The following is a 24,073-nucleotide window of genomic DNA, read 5'->3' as shown; positions in this document are numbered from 1 at the left end:
GATTCACCACTGGAATATATTGCATTTTTAAATGTCCTTTATTTTTATACGGCCGTCAATCATTTTGTGTTATCTAGTAACGTTGATGTTGATCATCACATTGTTTTTGCATTTACCATAGTTTGACACCCAATAGCCGATGTATTTTTCGTTCTGGGGTGTCGTTAAACATTCATTCATTCATTCATTCATTCATTCTAATGACGTCATCTACATGTAGTAGTGTTGGCACAAAGTACCGCTACTGTCAGCAGCTAGTGGACATTTCCCTATTAGCTCAGTTGGTAAATTGCTGGACTCTCAAACTGAGGGTCTCCATTTCGAACCCCTTCAGTGGACATTGATTTTTTTTCTGTTACATAAAAAACCCAGTTTTGTCTTTCAGAAAGAAAACTATGGCGCATTTAGTTTCAAACTATGAACTGTTTTATTTAACGACGCACTCAACACATTTTATTTATGGATATATGGCGTCGAACATATGGTTAAGGACCACACAGATATTGAGAGAGGAAACCCGCTGTCGCCACTTCATGGGCTACTCTTTTCGATTAGCAGCAAGGGATCTTTTATATGCACGATCCTATAGACAGGATAACACATACCACGGCCTTTGATATACCAGTCGTGGTACACTGGCTGGAACGAGAAATAGCCCAATGTACCCATCGTCGGGAATCGATCCCAGACCGACCGTGCATCGAGCGAGCGCTTTACCACTGGGCTACGCTCCGCCCCCTTTCAACTTATGAGGTCATTTAAAGAAATCAAGCGTATATTTTTATATGACAATCAAGTATTTATTTTCAGATGATGCAATTTAAGAAATCAGCTATTTTATCTTCTAACGACGACTTTTTCTTTCTAAATCAAAGATGTCTTCTCTCTAAACCAAAGATGTCTTCTCTCTAAATCAGAGATGTCTTCTCTAAATCAGAGATGTCTCATCTCCACATAGTCTATCTGCATAGCGACATCATCGCCGCGCCACGTGGGCAGCCAGTCGTGACGGCGAGCCCAGAAGTCGTCGACGCCGTGACTGTCGTGGTTCTGCCAGGGTTTCTTCGTGTTATACTGGAAGCTGTCAGGGAAATACCCAGTCGTCCCTCCCACAGCCACGTTCAGAATCAGGTAAAACTGGAATGAAAAACCATGGACACAGAGAACAGTTAGATATAATGTATTGTAGGGTATATTTCTTCTATCTAACCCAGGGCCTGGCACGAACATTCTGCCGTTCCAGATCTAGAGTAAGTTCAGTCAACCACTAGACTGGATTATGCGCTTCATGTTAAACCAAATGGCCACGTCGGGAACCAATCAAATAGTTAGCAAACGTTATCGAAACGTTCGCTGGCTGAACGTAGGCCTATAGCTAGTCGGACTATAAATTAAAAAGTGTTTGTTTTGTTTAACGAAACAACTAGAGCACATTGATTTACTAATCGTCGGCTATTAGATGTCAGATATTTGGTACTTTTTGACATATAATCTTAGAGAGGAAACCTGGTCCATTTTCCCATTAGTAGCAAGAGATCTTTTATATACACCATCCTACAGCCAGAATAGCACATACCACGACCTTTGATATACCAGCTGTGGTGCACAGACTGGAACGAAAAATAGCCCGATAGGCCCACTGACGAGGGTCAATCCCAGATCGACCGTGCATCAGAAGAGCGCTTTACCACTGGGCTACGTCCCGCCCCCGAAATGTAAGAGACAAACATTTAACGAAAACGCGGCATTTTTGCCGGCCACCGGGTAGGCAAAGATTTCCACTCTTAAAGGCATATTGTCACATACCACTGACCGATTAAATGGCCTAACAAAGTATTGCTTGAAAAAAATATATTTGATTTGTCCCTAAACGTACTTTATTCAGCTATCTTCTTAGCCACCCTACTCCACTTATTAAGAACATTTTGAAAAAGTATTTAAATTATGGCAATGGTCCATAATTCAAAAATTAATATTGCCAAGATGGTTGACATGGATTTCACTCCATCATGGTTCAGTTAAGGTGATGCGATAATAAGATTTGGTTTCTAAACATTAATGTAATTTTCATTTATTATCCATTTTTAGAGAAATAAGGTCCTTAAATCTGTGACAGTAAGCCTTTAACACAACAATAATCCTGTTTCCGAGTTAACATATTAATAACTAATACACTATAGGAATTAATCCGACAGTATCCCCTTTCAACCACTGATTTATTCATATTTCATTTAAATACGTAGATGATGTCAGCTTTCTTCATCTTCCCCATTGGTGGACCCATCAGACTATTTTTCGTTACAGCTAGTGCTCCACAAAAGTGGCAAAGGTCGTGGTGTGTACTATCCTGTCTGTGGAATGTTGTATATAAATATCTCTTGCTGCTAATCGGAAATAGTAGCTAATTGCTTGGCGGCAGCAGGTTTCTTCTCTCATTATATCTGTGGTCGTCAACAAAATGACCAACCCCATCGCAGGATCGAACCACCTCGGTGGATCCATTCACCTGATTGTGTTTTTCGCGTTTCGACCAGAGCACCGCAACTGGTCAAAGGCCATGTTGTGCTTTGCTGTCTGTGGGGAAGTGCATATAAAAGATTCCTTGCTGCTTTAGTAAAAATGTGGCGGGTTTCCTCTAATGACTAGTGGTGTGTCGTTAAACAAAACAAACTAATTCTTTCTCTGTGGGTGTATCTATTTCTCCCTCTTTTTCTCTCTTTTTCCTTCTATCTTTTTGTCTGTATCTCTTTCTCTCCTCTGTCTGTCTGTCTGTCTGTAAAACCCTATGACCTGACCTGAAATGACCATGCATGGACAACATATGGTACATCGTTGATTTGTTTTGTATCCTGTTTATTTTGTATTGCAAAATAATAAATACTTATTGCTCGCTTACTGGGATGGATATTATTACTGAACATTGCTACGCATGCCTGTTTCAACATTCCGTAAAAATCAACAAATAGCCACGTTTGTTTCTTCAGTTCTACGACTATTTCGTGACGTAATGCGTTAAGTGTTACGTAACAACCTGCTTACCAGATGGCGCATTCAGTGTGAACGAGCAAAACAGCTGCGCCCGTTATATATAATAGCCGTCACATTTTTACCGTTTTGTTAATTAAATATACCAATATATTTGTTGATTTTAAGTGATAATGTACATTAACTATTGTTCAATAGGCATACCAGTCCAAAAGCCTTGCTTAAGCATTTCTTTAAAATATTATACACTCATCTGCCTAATACTAACGTGTTTTCGTACATATCATAAAGCGTGCTATATGGATACAGATACATTCAAAAGGAAATGTGTGAAATCATTCGTAATTGACAGAATAATTATAATTGACTCACAAAGTAACATTCATGATTCAGTTCTGTTTCGATTGGTATGATAAACAAACCTATTAGTGACACATTTTCAAACTTTCTAGGCCTTCGCCATAATACATACATAATGACAACAATGATATATTTATGCAATTTAAAAGATGAACAGAAAATAATGTTTTTAAAGAAAGGAAATAAAAGAAAAGAAAAGACAGTTCTCCATGAATTTGATAACTTGACATCTGTTGTGTTAAAAAAAAAAAAAAACCAAGACATCACAATCTAATTACTACTACCTGCATACGAAAACGACTACATATTATTTTTTAAACGACACCACTAGAGCACACTGATTTATTAATCATCGGCTATTGGATTTCAAACATTTGGTAGTAATCCTATAATGTCCTACAGGTACATTTTTTATATGCACCATCCCACAGACATGATAAAGCATATCACGGCCATTGATATACGGCCTTTGATATACCAGTCGTGGTGCACATGCTTAAATGAGAAATAGCCAAATGGGGCTTTACAAGCCCCGCACCAGTATTATTTAGAAATTTAACCATATTCTAATAACCTTGTACCTATAGGACATTATAGGATTACACAATAGGAATGACCTAAAATCGGTAAATATGACCGAAAACATTTTTCAGTGATGACAAAATGTCAACTTGCAATTTCCGATACAGGCCACCCTAAATGATCTAAAAGTTAAAATCACCATAAAACATTGTTAGGTCCTATTTTGGCATTTGGCAACTCTACTAGTAGCCAATGTCCAGACTGAAATTTAAGAATATTTTACAATGCAAACCATATCCAATTGATAAACAACGTCCATATATTAAAAAAAACCCATAAGACCCCCCCCCCCAACCCCCCCAACAAAAACCAACCCCCCAAAAAACCCCACACAAAAAACAACAAACAACAACAAAAAACCCCACCCCCCAAAAAAAAACAAAAACCCACAAAAAAAACCCACAACAAAAACAAACCCAAACAAACCCCAAACAACAACAATAACACAAACCCCAACATACAAAGAAAACAAACAACAACAAAACAACAATAAAAAGCACCAAACAAACAAACAAACAAAACGGCAACATTCTCACCGGTTGGTCAAAGGGCGCCATTTTGTCACCAGCACTCCATAAGTTGTTCCCGCTAAAATGACTCTTTTCCCAGAATCCACCGCTGGGTACGGTGACGCGCAACATCTGGTGTCCGTCCAGGTATGTTCTAGTAAAGCCAAACGCTTACAATCAGGGCCGTACTTAGTGCTTGGTGGGGAGGGAGAGACACGCTGCTGCAGGCCACAGAAATACGAAGAACTATCCTAGTCTAGTAGGATACTTGTGGTCTATTACTTGGGGATCAGGATCTAACTCGGTCGACAGAGCGCTCGCCTGGGGTGCTTTCGTCGTAGGATTAAAGTCATTCAGTGGACCCACGACTAGTGTATCAAAGGCTGTGGTATGTGCTGTCAGATATGTGGAAAAGTTAAGATGAAAGATACCTGCTATTAATAGGAATATGTAACGCGTTTTTTTCTAAGTCTGTCAGAATTACCAAATGTTTAACATTCAGTAGCCGATGATTAATACGTCACTGTGCTCTAGTGGTGTCGTTGAGTGTCATTTCATTTTAAGGTCTCCTTATTGTCCCTTCCGGAACACTGTTTATTGCAAATATTTAAAACCTAAAATAATGATTCAAGCTTGTATAATTTAGTAATTGTTTCTATGCTTAGTGCTATATATATATATATATATATATATATATATATATATATATATATATATATATACACACACACACACACACACACACACACACACACACACACACACACACACACACACACACACAGCTTTTGGTCTTTACTATCGTCAGGCATTGTCAAATTATTTGCAACAAACAGAGCGTTCCGGACAGGACAAAATTCAGATCCTTATATGAAATGGCCCCCTAAACAAAACAAGCTGTAACTTGTTGACTAACTGTAGAAGTGCCTATATTACTATACCCAGAATCCCTGTTTTATTACCTCTTTCCCTAGGTACTCTAGGCAAGGGTGGCCCTGATGGTATCAGGTCGTTTCGGCCCGCATGTTTGGCCCCAGACGTTTCCGCCCAAACCGTTTCGACCCAGACGTTTCGCCCCAATATACAATATTTAAAGTATTATTGTTTGTAATTGCTAAATAACATATATAATTATGTAGTTGGCATATCCAGAAAAACTTTTTAAAGAACAATTTTTTTTTTTTTTTTCAGTACATTTATTATACAACTTGTTTTGCATATGATATTTCATGCCATATTAGTGTAATATCACGACATATCAAGATAAATTCGTTCTAAATCAGTCAAAATTTCTTCTCAGCCTATAACATTATATGTTTTGGCATCGTAGTTACAGTGTGGCCGTACGGCCTGAGAGTATAATTCACGTAGCCTCCTCGATATTTCCCTATATAATGTTATATTCTGACATAAAAAAGTCTTGAAATGCATGTAAATGGTGGTGCATAGCCGTAGGACATTTAAAAATTAGACAGTTCAAGGCGTTCGTTCATTTCAGTCCATTAATGTTATCAGGTCTGCAATTTGGGTCTTGATTTCAGTCTATAAAAGTCGACACTGACGTCATAGGGTTACGCTTTCATTCTCTGAAAATAATCTCCATGGTTTAGTCCATAAAAGGCAAGGCGTAGCTAATTTGGTCTCGGTACTAGTTTATAAGCGTCAACACGTAAACTATTCGGCATCTGGGGTCTAATTCACAAAGGTCTCTTAGGCTCTGCTAGACAACAAAGCATCCTTTTTGCAAGTCTTTTAACATTGCACTGCGAGATCGCAAAGTTGCGAGAGTTTAGTGAATTAGGCCTCTGGTCTTTAAAACTAATCTCTTACATGATGTGATTTGGCGTCCAGTCCACAAAACTGATCATTTACGTAATATGGTCTGGAGTCCAGTCTATAAAACTAATTACTAGCGTCATATTGTGAGGGTCCAGTCCATAAAACTAATTACTAGCGTAATATTGTGAGGGTCCGGTCCATAAAACTAATTACTAGCGTAAAATTGTGAGGGTCCGGTCCATAAAACTAATTACTTTCGTAATATGGTCTGGGCAGAGGCGTAGCGAGGCGAGGGGGCACTGGATCCATGCCCCCAATTAAACATTTTGTTTTTGTGTTTACTGTATTAAATTTTTTATAAAATCGTATATACATACATACATACATACATAGTGTGTGTTCCCCCCCCCCCAATCAATATGGGTTGCCCCAATATAAAATCATGGCTACGCCAGTAGGTAACATTGTGAGGGGTCCAGTCTATCAAACTAATTACTTACGTAATATGGTCTGGGGTCCAGTCTATTCTATATATGTGGAAGCCAGAAGCGAAATCATGACCACCATGCAACGATCTGAAATGAATGAAGGAACACAATTAAAGTTTTACTTTTAACTGACAAACAAATCATGGTTAAAGGTCAAAAGAAAATATTGATAAAAAGTGACATAGGCGTCGGATGATGTCTGCAACTGGAGGGATCAGTCACATGAAATTGCCGTTCAAATTTGGAGGTCGGGGTGACAGTGCATAAACGTGATCCAACACCATGAGAAGGATGAGAGCTTCGAGAGCTATGTGGGCTATGACTGGGTTTGAGGGATGACACAGATGTAACCAGCAGAACTGTAGGAGAACCATCTGCAAGAGATGTCTACAGACTAGCGTGGTGGCGGACTGTTGTTAGGATGTCTGCAAATGATGTCAACAGCCAACCATCCAAGATGTGCTAGTGTCTGGTCACATCAGGATATTCACGGAGTATTCGTGATGGCTGTGACTTTCAGATGAGTTAATACTAATACAAATTGAACTGGTTTAAACAGATTATTTGACTAAGGCTCGAACATTGACTAGACGCTACTTGGCTCAAACTTGCAAACCATGGACACCGAATACCGTTTCTTGAGGGTGTGTGTGTGTTAATTTAAGGTCGGGGTAGTGTTGTGTTAGGGTGATATCATCATTTTGTGTAGTCATGTTTTTGTACATAAATTTGTTGAAATGTTTTGTTGTTTGACTTGTTGTATGTCTTACTGATAATCAATCTCTCGTCTCTCTGTGACATTTTACTAAATGAGAAAAATCCAATATGGCTGACTTCGGAAATAAAAATGGCCAACTTCTTCAAATGTGTACAACGAACTACTACTATAACGAACTAGTTACATTGGTCCCTTCCAGTTCATTATAAGAGTACTTTACTGTATATACCGGTAAGAACGAACTGATTGTAAAGTCCTGTTTTTCCACCTATATAGTATTAATACATTTTAATGTGTAGAACGATCTATGCATAACGAATTAACTGCTAAAACTATTCAATTTTTTTGTCAACATTGGGAAGTTCAGTGTAAATTGGTGTATATACAGCGAACCGATCATGATTGTTTTATCTTATTTGTATTTTATTTGCTTATTTTGGTGATAATAAATGAAACATTACAAAAAACACCCCCACTAATTGTTGTTTATGGTGTATAAATTTGAAAAATAAAAATGACCGATGTCCTGAATAACAACTAACGGCTAACTTCCGCAAATTTGTACAACGTACTGCTATAACGAACCGATTTTCATCGTCCCTTGCAGTTCGTTATAAGAGTCCTTTACTGCATATCAATCTCTCTCTCTCTCTCTCTCTCTCTCTCTCTCTCTCTCTCTCTCTCTCTTACTCTCTCTCTCAATCTCTCTCTCTCTCTCACCCACTCTCTCTCACCCACTCTCTCTCTCTCTCTCTCTCTCTCTCTCTCTCTCTCTCTCTCTCTCTCTCTCTCTCTCTCTCTCTCTCTCTCTCTCTCTGTCTCTCATCACAACTTACCTCCTGCTGGACGACGTGCGAAGGTTTGTATTGCCGGTTGTAGATCCCCAGTGGAGGGAACACGTCACCATGTTGACGCCTTCGTTTTGACCGTTGTAGGGTTTTGCCACAATGTTACCTTGAAAAAGGTTTGTTTTGTTTAACGACATCACTAGAGCACATTGGCTGATTAAACATTTACTACCGAGTGTCACACAATTGCTAATTCTGACACATATTTTCATTTAGCAATAGGGTGTCTTTTATATATAGCATTCCATAGGCAGGGCGGCACATACCACGGCCTTTAATATACCAGTCGGAAGGCACTAGTTGAGTTGGGACGGTAAAAAACCAAATTGGTCATCAGCGTGGGTTGGACTGTACGGCTCTAGCATCGCAAGCGACCACGCTTCCAGCCAAGCTACACCTCCCCCATTTTAATCTACTATGCCCACGTGTACACACATGTCTGTGTTTAAAAGGGACTGTCCTGAGTTTGCAGCCATTGTGAGATGTTTCCGACTAACTACTGTCCGTTTACATGGTATGGTTACTAAAATTACATATTGAGTTACATATTGCATTTATTGTTTAGAATACAATCGTCTGCACGTCCAGTGTGTTTGTGGTCGTGTTGTAGTGCTTGTAGCAGACATTGCCCATTTCTCTCGTGATGTTTTTCTTTTTGTATGTACGAACTTATTGGAAGGTATAATCTGACAAAACAGAATGTTACCAGAATCAAAATCGTATATCTGTACAGGACAGAGATCTAATGGCAGAGTCGTGTATTTTACTGTGTGAACACCTTCGTATGTTCTACTGTGAAACACCGTCATATGTTCTATTGTGTGAAACACCGTCATGTGTTCTACTGGGAAACACCGTCATGTGTTCTACTGTGAAACACCGTCACGTGTTGTAGTGTGTGAAACACTGCCATGCGTTCTACTGTTAAACACCGTCACGTGTTGTAGTGTGTGAAACACCGTCATGTGTGCTAAAGTGAAACACCGCCGTATGTTCTACTGTGAAACACCGTCGTGTGTTCTACTGTGAAACACCGTCATGTGTTCTACTGTGTGAAACACCGCCGTATGTTCTACTGGGAAACACCGCCATGTGTTCTGCTGTGAAACACCGTCATGTGTTCTACTGTGTGAAACACCGTCATGTGTTCTACTGTCAAACACCATCATGTGTTCTACTGTGAAACACCGTCATGTGTTCTACTGTCAAACACCATCATGTGTTCTACTGTGAAACACCGTCATGTGTTCTACTGTCAAACACCGTCGTGTGTTTTACTGTGAAACACCGTCGTATGTTTTACTGTGTAACACCGCCATGTATTTTGTCTATTGGTGGACGTCCGCTCCCTAGGACGAGACGTATTTCCTAAACTGTCTACCAGAAGACCGCTACTCTCGAGACTGGCTAAACATAATTCAATCTTTACAATCTGCTACTAGGGCGTCAACGAATCCAAAATTTAGGACTCGTTTACTCCAGGGTCAAACTCGATCCGGACCCGAGTACCTGACACTTACGCTAGATGATAATAAGACTAATGAACAGACCTAAAGTAAAATAGCATTATGCATCTTAATTCCAGCGCTGGACATGGATGCCAAATCATGCCATTGTATTGCATATAGACACCGGTGACAATGACTTGACTTGAACATTTTTACATGCTCCTATACCACGAAGGTTTCGAGCATGTCTATCCCGAGTCCCGTCTCTGGATGCCAGTGGCCTGACTCGGGGCAGAAAACTTTAAGGGACAATTTTGATATTTAATTCTAAAAATAAAAAACAGGGGACTTTAATATAATTAATTAACAATTTTTTTGTGCTTTTCCAAGAAAGTGTCACTATTAAAAAGAAAGAAGTGTTTTATTTAACGACGCACTCAACACATTTTATTTACGGTTATATGGCGTCAGACATATGGTCAAGGACCACACAGATTTTTTTAGAGGAAACCCGCTGTCGCCACATAGGCTACTCTTTTACGACAGGCAGCAAGGGATCTTTTATTTGCGTTTCCCACAGGCAGGATAGCACAAACCATGGCCATTGTTGAACCAGTTATAGATCACTGGTCGGTGCAAGTGGTTTACTCACTCAGGGTTTGGAGTCGGTATCTGGATTAAAAATCCCATGCCTCGACTGGGATCCGAACCCAGTACCTACCAGCCTGTAAGTCCAGTGAACGGACTTGAGTCTTACTATAGTACTCGTGGAGACCCTAGCTACTACTATGAAGCACCGACGTGCCTTTTCTGTCCACTACTACCCAGGACGTTCGGTCATGACCTATCTGCGGGAGGACTGCCACTTCCAAGACCGGTTAAACAAATTCAAACTACACAAGACCGAGATCAGTGGTCATATACGTAGACTCGTCTGATAACATGCACTCATGAACCACGGTCAAACCAGTGATGATATCAGGTGTTCATGAAAAGATGTGCACATCCTGCAGCACTGATGGTATCCGTTATAAGCACAAACTAAGCCTGTTTTTTTCCTAATAGGATAACGGTGAAAAAGATGAAATAAGATGAAATAAGTAAACAGAGAATCCTAATTAAAACAGTCAAAATATTTTATTTACCTCCGACTGTTTTGATATGTAATGCAGTTTTAACTTTTAAAGATAATGTTGAAAATCAGTCGTTATACACATTGGCGACTGCGGGAAAATACACACTGCAGGAACCGGTGTTGCATTAGTCAATAATTCCTATCTGTAAATACTATTGTTACGAATACTTAGATTGGTCCAAATAATGCTTGGGGGTGGGGCTGCTTGGGGATGTGGATGGGGGACTGGAAACGGGTTAAATCGACCGATAAGTGTAAGCGTAGGGTGTTTCGACAAGTTAGGATTTGTGATATGTTGCTCCGGCTGCATTCCTTTCTTCCCCTCATCACCGGCATGGACCCGACTGCACGGGGGGGGGGGGGGGGGGGGGGGGTGTCCATGCGTCGAGATCAAATACATATCTGTGTAATCTAGTTGAGTATGAACATCACACCTTTTTCTTTATTTTGCTCTTATGAGCTATTACTGCGGTTTGTTGGATAACACTTTTAGAATTGGCTTCGAATCTTTATTGGTTATCCAAGCTTCTATTTTGTATTTGGACACCCCACACAAAATTGCACAATTTACCTTTAACCTTTCGGCTTGCTCATTTAAATTATTAACAACTATTGTTTGTTTGTTTGTTTGATTTTTGTTTGTGTTTTGTTTTTTTATTTATTTTGTTATACATGTATATACATTTAGTTATCTATCAAGTAGCTAATACTAAAGGGAAAGTTTAGGGCATGGCTTGAAATCCCCCCCACCCCTCCCTCTCCCTGTCATGGACAGATCTCTGGTGAAATCAAAGGTTGTGCCCACGACATACGTGCTTGAACAGTTATCGGATGGAAGCATGCCAAAAATTACCCACGCCCACAGTTTTGCCCTAGTTCCGGCAAAAAATAAATAGATCGTTTAAGCTGGGTTTTTTTTTTTTTTAAATTAATAAAATAGCTCTTAATGTCAAATCAGTAAATATTAAAAAAACCCCACACATACACATGATTTGTTTCATTTAAAAGGTTATCTGTCATTCGGCAACTGTAGGAAAAAGCCGAACTGTAGAATGGGGACTTCCCTTGTACCATGTATTAATTTCGTAAAAACAAAATCGATTTTTATCTGAAAGTATTTTATATTGATGTAATAGTTATACACTTGGAAATATAAAATTTGAACGTGATAATTTTTGACGTTCATGAAAGTATGAACCGCTTTACCCATGTATGAACGGCGTATCAGAAGCCTTTAACTGCCTCATTTTAAAACTCGTTTTCAACTAACGAAAGGGAACTTCGCCACTTTCAAACTAACTTATTGGTGCACTCTCTTCCAAACTAACACTGCGTGGTGCACTCTCTTTCAAACTAACCTGCGTGGTACACTCTCTTTCAAACTAACCTGCGTGGTGCACTCTCTTTCAAACTAACCTGCGTGGTGCACTCTCTTTCAAACTAACTTGGTGGTGCACTTTCTTCCAAACTAATACTGCGTGGTGCACTCTCTTTCAAACTAACCTGCGTGGTGCACTCTCTTTCAAACTAACACTGCGTGGTGCGCCCTCATCCAAACTAACACTGCGTGGTGCGCCCTCATCCAAACTAACACAACGAGGTGCACTCTCTTTCAAACTAACACTGCGTGGTGCACTCTCTTCCAAACTAACACTGCGTGGTGCACTCTCATTCAAACTAACACTGCGTGGTGCAATCTCTTCCAAACTAACACTGCGTGGTGCACCCTCATACCAAGTAACACAGCGTGGTGCACACTCATCCAAACTAACACTGCGTAGTGCACTCTCTTCCACACTAACACTGCGTAGTGCACCCTCATCCAAACTAACACTGCGTAGTGCACTCTCTTCCAAACTAACACTGCGTAGTGTACTCTCTTCCAAACTAACACTGCGTGGTGCACCCTCAAACCAACTAATACAACGTGGTGCACCCTAATCCAAACTAACACTGCGTGGTGCACCCTCATCCAAACTAACACTGCGTGGTGCACCCTCATCCAAACTAACACTGCGTGGTGCACCCTCATCCAAACTAACACTGCGTGGTGCACCCTCAAACCAACTAACACAACGTGGTGCACCCTAATCCAAACTAACACTGCGTGGTGCACCCTCATCCAAACTAACACTGCGTGGTGCACCCTCAAACCAACTAACACAACGTGGTGCACCCTAATCCAAACTAACACTGCGTGATGCACCCTCATCCAAACTAACACTGCGTGGTGCACCCTCATCCAAACTAACACTGCGTGGTGCACCCTCATCCAAACTAACACAACGTGGTGCACCCTCATCCAAACTAACACTGCGTGGTGCACCCTCATTGCCACGGGGATTCTATAATACCCGTAACTGAATAAAACACGATTGTCCAATATCTCTCCTAACTGTATATCTATTAGATCTCTCTGTAACAGGCAGTATATACCCGCGTCGGCTCGTCTAGGTATGATCAGAGATGAGATCTTATATAAAGTATATGTAATATAGCACGTTTAGTTCACTAGAAAACACAACAAAACACAATACACTTTGGAATCTGTATTAACCTACGCTGACAAATGTACTGCCGCAGTAGTTAATTAATAACAACAATAATAACAACCCAGAACTGATCACTTAATTAGTTAATCTCTAGGTGTCTAGTTTACACAATATGCTAATCACTTCACCGTGACACAACACCCACACGTGTGATAATTGAGAAACGCTAACACACACACGTGTGATAATGGAGAACCGCTTCCAGGGGAACTTAATTAATAAAGGAATTACAACACTATTCCTAACTGGTTAATTTTTAATTAACCCTTACTACTCGTTCAGTAACCTTGTAACACAGAATTAATACTGGTACCTATCACAATAAAGACAATAACCTACAGTTTACCTAGGTCTTCTAGGATGACTGGCTAAACTTTATATTACCAAATACTCGTATAATGTTAGAACAAAAAGTCTACGATTTACTTCGTCAGATGACCGAAGACACTGTCTAAAGAATATTGGTATGATACAGTATTAAAATATTTAAAGTCACATCAATCACATCAAGGTTATACACAGAGCAGAAAATATATATTTACCAAAGTCCCGTCTGAACTAATATAGATCGTTCAGTGGACGACGTCCGTGATCCCCTGGAGCCTTCCTAGTTCTCCTCGATATCTCTAAACCCTAGCTATTTATTCAAAATCGAATATCGCCTGGGGGTACATCGCGGCACCGAATCTTATCATGTGAGTTTCCACCACGACCACGCCGGCATATTTTTCTTAGATCGCCCAGACTGAATGTCGCCATTCCGCGAGCAATCCCCTGGCCATAAACAGCACTACCGGAGATATTACGTAACTACTAGCCACATGGCCTCCACACCTGCTCTGGGTGTGTATTAGGCGTACAGCTCGAGGACCGTCGCGCAGAAGTATTACGTAACAAGTTGCCCACCTGGGCTAAATGCAATGAAACTGCACACGGCCCTCTAACACAATTAATATCGCCACAGGCGAAAACAAAATTAAGAGCATGTTCCGTCACACTCATCCAAACTAACACTGCGTGGTGCACCCTCTTTCGAAATGTCCTGAATCTAAAAAAAAAAAGAGACTTTACCTCTCGCTTCAACCAGGTCGATTTCGCCAGAACGAGGCCAGCCGCCATAATGATTATGTTTTGGCATCAACCAGATAGCTGCAGAAGAAACATCATATATTATTGTTATTTAAAACTAAACAATTACAGTAACATTTCTGAATAGTCGGCATTATTTGAATTCATTTATCTTTCTTTCTTTTTTTTTACTTACCATTTGTGACACCCAATGGCGGATGTGTATTTTTGTGCTGGGATGTCATTAAAAATTCATTCATTCATTCCATTTATCTTTTTGTCCATGCATTTGCTTTGCAGACCGGCAATTAATTAATTTTGATTCATTTACATGTCACATGAAATGTTAAAGGGGTTGCTTATAGGATGTTGGCACCAATGACCAGGGGCCTAATTCACAAAGCTCTCTTAGGCTCTGTTACACAACAAAGCATCTTCTTTGCAAGTCTTTAAGCATTGCACTGCGAGATCGCAAAGTTGCGAGAGTTTAGTGAATTAGGCCACAGGTTAATAAAATAACCACTATAAGGTGCGTGTTTTTTTAATGTAATCTTAATCAGAAAAATATTACTTGAAACGGCAAAATGTGTGTATGTGTCCACGGTATGTGTGTATGTGTGCAGGTAAGTATATTTAAATTCTGTTTCAATACCTGGCCATAGCCAATCGCCTCTCGGCATTTTGGCGCGAATCTCCATGCTGCCATACTTCATGGTCGCCTTTGAATATAGCATGCCGGACATGACGGGCGGTAAGAGGCCGTCTTTTCCCGATCTAACACAGCCACGGCCGGTGTTGAGAGGATACATGCAGGAGCCCCAGATTGCTACAGACACAGGACATTCAAATGATATTACGGAAATAAGTGCTAGTAATTGCAATAAATAAAATAAGAAAATGAACCACCCCCACAAAACTCACAAAAAACAACAACAAAACATCCCCCCCAACCAACCCCCCCCCCACATTCCTCACCCCCCAAAAACCCCAACAACAACTTACAACAAAACAAAACAGAAAATCACCCCCACCACAACAAACAATAAAACCCCCACCATCCTTCCAAAAACTAAAACAAACTCGATTTGAAAACAAAGAGAAAGTAATAAATAAATACGTTAATAAGTAAGTAAATAAGTAAGTAAGTTTATAAATATGAAGTAAGTAAGAAAGAAGGAAATAAAGAAAATAAATAATATAAACAAGGATTCCGCAGAAATAATTGTCTCGCTAACTGATTCTGCGAATAAGAAATAAACCGTGCGCTGCACTGTACACGTACGTACACACAATCCGACAAAGGAAACTACCTAAAATCATCAGTAATTACACAAGTACTATACCTACACATTTTAAGAATACATTAGATTTTCATTAAAATATGAACGATTTGTCTTACAGACAGCAATTCATAGACATTAGAAGCTTCAGCTGTCATGTTTACCTTTGACGTCAATAGTACCCGTATGTAGAAAGTGCTCACTGAATAGTGAAAAGTCGGCAGTCAGGGTCTAAATGTAAAACAAAGTGATTTATTAGAGGATCATAATTGTTGGTGGATCACGGACTAGCAGTATATTACTTCGCCTTCTAACGGCCGAGCAGAAAGTATTGTATTCAGATTTGATGGGCAGTGCCCACGCCACCTCGATTACAATTACGTGCATCCATATTATCTGGAAGGAAATGTAAGAGTAGCTTGGGACCAGGATTTTGTAGTAGGTGTGTGTATGTATGTGTGTATGGGGGGCGGGGGCGCAACCACATTGTCTATGAGTCATGTTATGTGATTGGAGGTGGGGGAATTGACCCCATGCTCCCACCTCCCCTGACTACGCCAGTGCTTGGGATCATATCGGTGTTTCAGTAGACCATTTGCAGAAAATTCCCGTTAAATGTTTTGAGATTTTCACAGCTCTTTTTAACAAAGAATAGAAGAGGACACCATCACCGTCATGATTATCTCGTTGATAGCAGCATACTCTCTCTCTCTCTCTCTCTCTCTCTCTCTCTCTCTCTCTCTCTCTCTCTCTCTCTCTCTCTCTCTCTCTCTCTCTCTCTCTCTTTCTGTCTCTCCCTCTCGTTCTTCTCTCTGTCTGTCTGTCTGTCTGTCTGTCTCTCTGTCTGTCTGTCTGTCTGTCTCTCTCTCTCTGTCTCTGTCTGTCTGTCTGTCTCTCTCTCTCTCTCTCTCTCTCTCTCTCTCTCTCTCTCTCTCTCTCTCTCTCTCTCTCTCTCTCTCTCTCTCTCTCTCTACCTCTCTACTCCCTCTTTCTCTAGCCGCTTTCTCTCATATTTTACATTTGTGTTTTCTTATTTAAACTCACAGGTTTAATATAAAGATGTCCGTGTCTCACAAACGTATTGGCTTCCTCATGAGTGTAGATCTGAAACTCTTCATGCTGGAACAAGACAAAACAAGACAAAAAACAGTCTGACTAGATTCAAGAATACAATTCCAACACAGTATCAGAATACGTCGATAAAAGGGAGGATGTGGAGGAAGAGGGAGAGAAGAAGAAGGCAATGGGAATGACGTAATTATTTACGTATCACCGTACATAGAAAGAAATGATTTAAATAGCCAACATTCATAGAAATTATTTACACATCCACCATTCATAGAAGTGATTTACATATCCACCATACATATAAATGACGTACGTATCCACCATGAATACAAATTATGTACATATCCACCACACACAGAAATGACATACATATTGACTATATACAGAAATGACATACATATCGACTATACACAGAAATGACGTACATATCGACTATATACAGAAATGACGTACACATCGACTATATACAGAAATGACGTACATATTGACCAAACATAGAATTGACGTAAGTCCAGGCGTTCTTGTCCAAGTGAGATCCTGAGAAGTCATCGCGGAAAATCACCGCACCACGAAGACGACGTCCTGGCAACACGGGACCTTCAACTACAACACAGACAATCGGCTGTTAGTTCTTACAGCTACAGCACAGACAGTCGGCTGTTAGTTCTTACAGCTACAACACAGACAATCAGCTTTTAGTTCTTACATCTACAATACAGACGGTCGGCTGTCAGTTCTTACATCTACAACACAGATTGTCAGCTGTCAGTTCTTACATCTACAACACAGATAGTCAGCTGTTAGTTCTTACATCTACAACACAGATAGTCAGCTGTCAGTTCTTACATCTACAACACAGACAATCGGCTGTTAGTTCTTACATCTACAACACAGATTATCAGCTGTCAGTTCTTACATCTACAACACAGACAATCAGCTGTTGGTTCTTACATCTACAACACAGACAATCAGCTGTTAGTTCTTACATCTACAACACAGACAATCAGCTGTTAGTTCATTCAACTGCAATACAGACAATCGGCTGTTAGTTCTTATATCTACAACACAGATAATCAGCTGTTAGTTTATTCAACTACAATACAGACAATCAGCTTTTAGTTCTTACATCTACAGCACAGATAATCAGCTGTTAGTTCATTCAACTGCAATACAGACAATCGGCTGTTAGTTCTTACATCTACAACACGGACAATCAGCTGTTAGTTCTTACATCTACAACACAGACAATCAGCTGCTAGTTCTTAATCTACAACACGGACAATCAGCTGTTAGTCCTTACATCTACTATACACACAATCAGCTGTTAGCTTGTATAATTACAACACAGACAATCAGCTGCTAGTTTTGTGTTATTCATGGAAAAAAGTAAATGCTGACAGTATATCTTTTCCGACAGACATAACACTCGTTAAATAATAATAAGAAGAAAAATAACTAATTAAAAATTAAAGAAACAGGAAAATTAAACAACACCCCCACCCCGATTCGCCACCCACAGTTGCCAAACACAAACCATAAAACGACACAAAAAACACCACCACCACAAAACAAAACTAAACAACAAAACATCAACAAAACAACAAAAACAATAATAGTGTTGTTGTTGTTGATGATGCTGCTGCTACTTCAGCTGATCATGATGATGTTGGTAGTGGTGGTGGTAATGGTGGTGGCAGTAATGATTGTGACGACGATGATGATAATGATGATGGCGGTGGCGGTAATGATGATGACGATGATGATGATGGTGGTGGCGGTGATGATGGTGACGATGATGCTATTTACCAGCTTTCCACGTGAAAACGGGACTCTCGTACATTTGACCATCAATGTTTGTTTTCACCGAGTACCGGATCTCATGGCTGTCTGTGACACGGATGTCTTCGTTTACATAATGCCATTTACCATCCACTAAAGAGGAAGAAAACAAACCACTTATTGAAACATTTTGAATGTTGTATTTTCCTGAAGTCTGTACTGTTCTGGATGGTCCTGAAATCACACCCTGAACAGGACTTATTTAGCGCATATGAGTAGGCAGCGAGGGTGTGGTGGGACATTACAGAAATAATACATAGGCCCCCTAGATGAAATCGAATTAATATATTACTGGCTCTTCCAGTTGTAAGCGTCTTCTCATGTCTATGTAGTTCTTGAACAAAATGTTCTACGTTGGTGATTTTGTTGATGTTCAATGACACAATTGAGCATGTAACACTGTATCACTAGATTTATGCGTGAGTTGAAAATTTAATATCAATGTCCTATTTACAACACCTACCTCCCATAAATATATTATTATTAGGTATTTTCGTTTCCTAAATATAACTTTCTTGACCCTCCCACTTCAACTTGTCAATAAGTGGTAACTAGTTGAATGACACGGGTGTTTCTTTTCTTTGATAACCGATATAATAATTTAGCCAGTGAACCACGACTGGTATATCAAAGGTCGTAGTATGTACTATCCTTTCTGTGGGATGGTGCATATAAAAGATCACCGGCCTCGGTGGCGTCGTAGTTAAACCATCGGACTACAGGCTGGTAGGTACAGGGTTCGCAACCGGCTCGAACCCAGAGCGAGTTCTTAAGGATTCAATGGGTAGGTGTAAGGCCACTACACCCTCTTCTCTCTCATTAACCACTAACCAACTAACAACTAACCCACTGTCCTGGACAGACAGACCAGATACCTGAGGTGTGTGCCTAGGACAGCGTGCTTGAACCGTACTTGGATATAAGCTCGAAAATAAGTTTAAATGAAATATAAAAGATCCCTTGCTGCATTAGGAAAAATATAACGGGTTTCCTCTGATGACTACATGTCAGAATTATCCAATGTTTGACATCCAATAACCGATGATTAATTAATCAACGTACTCCAGTGGTGTCGTTAAACAAAAAAACCTTTTGTTTTGGATATAATACGAAAATACGATAATAATAGGTTGTAGACGTAATATTTTGTGAGTTTATGTATTTGACTACATTGTAATGAATATATTTAACTATATATTGTGTGTATATTTCTCGTTGGCCAACTCCCGCTACCATAGGTTGTCTTGGAAACATGTTAAATTAGCTAAGTAGTTTAAAAATGAATAAATTTATATACTTTCTAATTTATGGTTACGCAGCATAATTAAATTATTGAGCAAACTATTGATAAAAAATGCTCTAATAAATATTAAAACATTTCGTGTTGTAAAATTAAATGTAACTATTTCCAGACAATACATTCGTTGGGTCACTTAGTATGCCAAATCTTGTGCAATTATGTCTTTAAATCTGATATACGTCCTAAAACAATTCCTATATATCTGACCAACCACTGTTGAAGGGTCTGATGGACCAAACCAATTCTTATTGCCGATGTTGTTAACATTTTCTATTAAAGCTGATATAAACAGTGTATCAGCTCATACAGACAGTACACGCATACAACATGTGGCACATTACATTTATTTTACATTCAAGAAACATGTGTGATGCTGTGTGCGTGTGTGTGTGTGTGTGTGTGTGTGTCACATTGCAGTTAAGATATTTAACAACTTTGTTTTCAGATAATCTCCACATGTTTTAAAAAAAATTGTTTTCGGTTCAAATTCTAGTGTATACTTTTGAGAATTGATAATAATATTTGAACAAATAATCTGTAGTTGCTTTTTATTAAAATTATTTGACCCCGGTGCATTTTTGACTGACACAGAATTGTGTTTACTTTCTAAGGTTATAAGTCAAAATTGCCAAATGTTTGACTTTCAATAGCCGATGATTAATAAATCAATATGCTCTAGTAGTGTCGTTAAACAACGTAAATGTTAACACAGAACTATGTGATTTAGTACAGTACAACCTGCCAAATGTTTTCTTGTAAAACCGGATGTACTTAGCGATGTTGTCGCTTGACAGGAAGTAAACTCGATAGCATCACTGAGTGATCTGTTTTCGGTATTTCGTCCATGTCGTATCTCCGTGGCATATGACAGTATTTACGACCTGATGGCTTTTTAACACTTTCGTTAATGAGCCCGCAGTACTGAGCCTACGAAAAGCGCATTTAAAGTACAAGGAAAACAGTAAGTCATAATCAGAGGAATAATGTGGGCATACAATATTCCTGTGGTCAGGGGCGGAGCCAGTATTTTGTAATATGGGAGGGGGTAAAAACATTTCTTAAAATGGTAATTTGAGGTTGTCGAAGGAAAATAAACCCAACTTCGAAAGGGGTTGAACTCTGTAGAGGGGTTTGAGAGCATGCTGTCTGGAAAAGTGTAAAACAAAGAAAGGGGTTGAACTCTGTAGAGGGGTTTGAGAGCATGCTGTCTGGAAAAGTGTAAAACAAAGAAAGGGGTTGAACTCTGTAGAGGGGTTTGAGAGCATGCTGTCTGGAAAAGTGTAAAACTCCGAAAGGGGTTGAACTCTGTAGAGGGGTTTGAGAGCATGCTGTCTGGAAAAGTGTAAAACTCCGAAAGGGGTTGAACTCTGTAGAGGGGTTTGAGAGCATGCTGTCTGGAAAAGTGTAAAACTCCGAAAGGGGTTGAACTCTGTAGAGGGGTTTGAGAGCATGCTGTCTGGAAAAGTGTAAAACAAAGAAAGGGGTTGAACTCTGCAGAGGGGTTTGAGAGCATGCTGTCTGGAAAAGTGTAAAACAAAGAAAGGGGTTGAACTCTGCAGAGGGGTTTGAGAGCATGCTGTCTGGAAAAGTGTAAAACAAAGAAAGGGGTTGAACTCTGTAGAGGGGTTTGAGAGCATGCTGTCTGGAAAAGTGTAAAACTCCGAAAGGGGTTGAACTCTGTAGAGGGGTTTGAGAGCATGCTGTCTGGAAAAGTGTAAAACAAAGAAAGGGGTTGAACTCTGTAGAGGGGTTTGAGAGCATGCTGTCTGGAAAAGTGTAAAACTCCGAAAGGGGTTGAACTCTGTAGAGGGGTTTGAGAGCATGCTGTCTGGAAAAGTGTAAAACAAAGAAAGGGGTTGAACTCTGTAGAGGGGTTTGAGAGCATGCTGTCTGGAAAAGTGTAAAACTCCGAAAGGGGTTGAACTCTGTAGAGGGGTTTCAGAGCATGCTGTCTGGAAAAGTGTAAAACAAAGAAAGGGGTTGAAATCTGTAGAGGGGTTTGAGAGCATGCTGTCTGGAAAAGTGTAAAACAAAGAAAGGGGTTGAACTCTGTAGAGGGGTTTGAGAGCATGCTGTCTGGAAAAGTGTAAAACAAAGAAAGGGGTTGAAATCTGTAGAGGGGTTTGAGAGCATGCTGTCTGGAAAAGTGTAAAATAAAGATGCCCAGAGACACGTTTTCGGAGCAATTTAGTGTTGTATATTGTGGATGATGAAACTCAAACATTAACAAGTCACTAAAAATGGCGCTTCAAACGGGCAGGGGTAGGTCACTGGACCCCTATGGCCCCCTCTGGATCCGCCATTGGTAGCAATGTAAATTCATTGAAACCGAAATACTGCGACCCTAGTATTTGTTCAATTCGAAAACCATGATTAGAGTTTTAGACTTAGAATAAACAGTTTTGTGTACCTTATATTCGTGCGTATTGAATGCGGCGAAACCTATTTTCAGGACTCAACATAGGCAGCTGTGATCTATTGACCGTCTTGAAAGGTGCAATGTGGGGTGATGGTGGTGTATGCGTGTGCATAAGTTGCGGTGAGAAGATATCTGATGTGTATGTATTTCTCAATGTTGTGGATAACACTATTCAACCAGGATATAAACTGTTTTCATTAAAACGCTTTCATTGCGTGAAACAGGCGCGGATCCAGGATTTTTTAACAGAAAGGCCCCAAAATCCGTTGTTTTTGAAAATAGAATTTAAAGGTCCTTGACAAGTTTGCATTGTGTGTGTGTATCCTGTAATATATATTGTCTGACCAAAAATATGTGGGTCTGGGTACCGTGGGCCCCGCCTGAATCCGCGCCTGTGAAATAAAATTTATTTTTTGGGCTTTCCTTCCGGAACGAAAAGGGGGTCGGGCTCCCTCCTGGTTTCACATCTAGATGTATGCTCACTGAAGATACGACCAAACACCAGCCTGAGCACTGCATTAGGATGTATCCTACCACATACCAGCATCATCCAAGACGTATTTGGCTAGGGGTCGTTCAGTTACCGACATTTTCACGAGCGTACACACCGTAGGTCTACTCCTCTATTTTTTATTTCTTTAAGAACGTAAACGAGCCTCGGTGGTGTAGTGGTTAAACCATCGGACATAAGAATGGTAGGTACTGGTTCGTTGCCCGGTACCGGCTCCCACCCAGAGCTTGTTTTAACGACTCAGTGGGTAGGTGCAAGGACAGCGTACTTGACAATTGGATATAGGCACGGAAATAAGTTGAAATTAATAAACACGTAAAAATATTGATAATTATGACAGAATACTATATGATGATATAATCAGGTATTTTGTAAGAATAGTTACGAAGCTCTATTAATATATATATATATATATATATATATATATATATATATATATATATATATATATATATATATATATACTGAACAAAAAAAGAAACTTCCGATTGGTACATATAGTATTTGTTGTGTTAAAGAATTCATTGTGTAATGAAATTATATAGGTAGTATTAGCCTTGAGCTATATTATCAGGATTCATGAATTTTATCGATTATTTTTGCACTGTTAATCGTCGACAACGTGAAATTCAATTTGCACGTGCATGCATGGTTCGACATGTCCCGTGTAATATTCGGTCAATTTGTTTTACTTGTCTTGCTGACATTGTTGTCAAGTGAACGAAAACGCTTCAAAATTGGTAAAAAAAAAACGTTTTTTACATTGTAGCATTTTTAGTATGCCAAGAAAACCCAATAATTTACGCGAACTGGCGATTGGCATGCTTTGATGCTGGCATGTCGACAGAAGACGTTGCAAGGCATGTTGGGAGTTCTAGTCGAGCGATACGAAATCTTCGCGTAAGATTTCGAACGACAGGAAGCACCAACGACTTGACACGTCGTGGACGTCCGCGTGTTACAACGCGTGGTCAAAACCGCTATATCATGAACACGCATTTGCGCAATCGATTCCAAACTGCCACTGCTACTGTTGCTAACACACCTGGCCTTGATAATAACCGAATCAGTGGGCAAACTCTTTGTAATCGTCTGCGGGAGAACGGTTTACATGCACGACGTCCTTACGTCGGATGCGTTTTAACGCAACGTCATCGTCTAAATCGTCTTAATTCGGCACGTGT

At 39.8% G+C, this 24,073-nt stretch overlaps 1 protein-coding gene across 1 annotated transcript in view; it reads right to left on the bottom strand.

Annotated features, from left to right (window-relative positions):
- Positions 1-786: 786 nt before the first annotated feature.
- The window catches only part of LOC121388973 (beta-1,3-glucan-binding protein-like), a 26,878-nt gene continuing 3,591 nt past the window's right edge, over positions 787-24,073 (bottom strand). The window contains exons 3-12 of the mRNA XM_041520534.1: positions 18,627-18,752; positions 17,302-17,423; positions 16,797-16,871; positions 15,917-15,983; positions 15,125-15,298; positions 14,476-14,553; positions 8,258-8,375; positions 6,716-6,790; positions 4,464-4,590; positions 787-1,137 (exon numbers count right to left, since the gene is read on the bottom strand). Of these exons, the coding sequence (XP_041376468.1) occupies positions 934-1,137; positions 4,464-4,590; positions 6,716-6,790; positions 8,258-8,375; positions 14,476-14,553; positions 15,125-15,298; positions 15,917-15,983; positions 16,797-16,871; positions 17,302-17,423; positions 18,627-18,752 (1,166 nt within the window). The 3' untranslated portion in view covers positions 787-933. The remainder of the gene's footprint in view (positions 1,138-4,463; positions 4,591-6,715; positions 6,791-8,257; positions 8,376-14,475; positions 14,554-15,124; positions 15,299-15,916; positions 15,984-16,796; positions 16,872-17,301; positions 17,424-18,626; positions 18,753-24,073) is intronic.

Source organism: Gigantopelta aegis, chromosome 14, assembly GCF_016097555.1.
Source record: "Gigantopelta aegis isolate Gae_Host chromosome 14, Gae_host_genome, whole genome shotgun sequence".
Classification (NCBI taxonomy): Eukaryota; Metazoa; Mollusca; class Gastropoda; order Neomphalida; family Peltospiridae; genus Gigantopelta; species Gigantopelta aegis.
The sequence above is the reverse complement of the archived record's forward strand: the minus strand, read 5'-3'. Positions and strand labels throughout refer to the sequence as shown.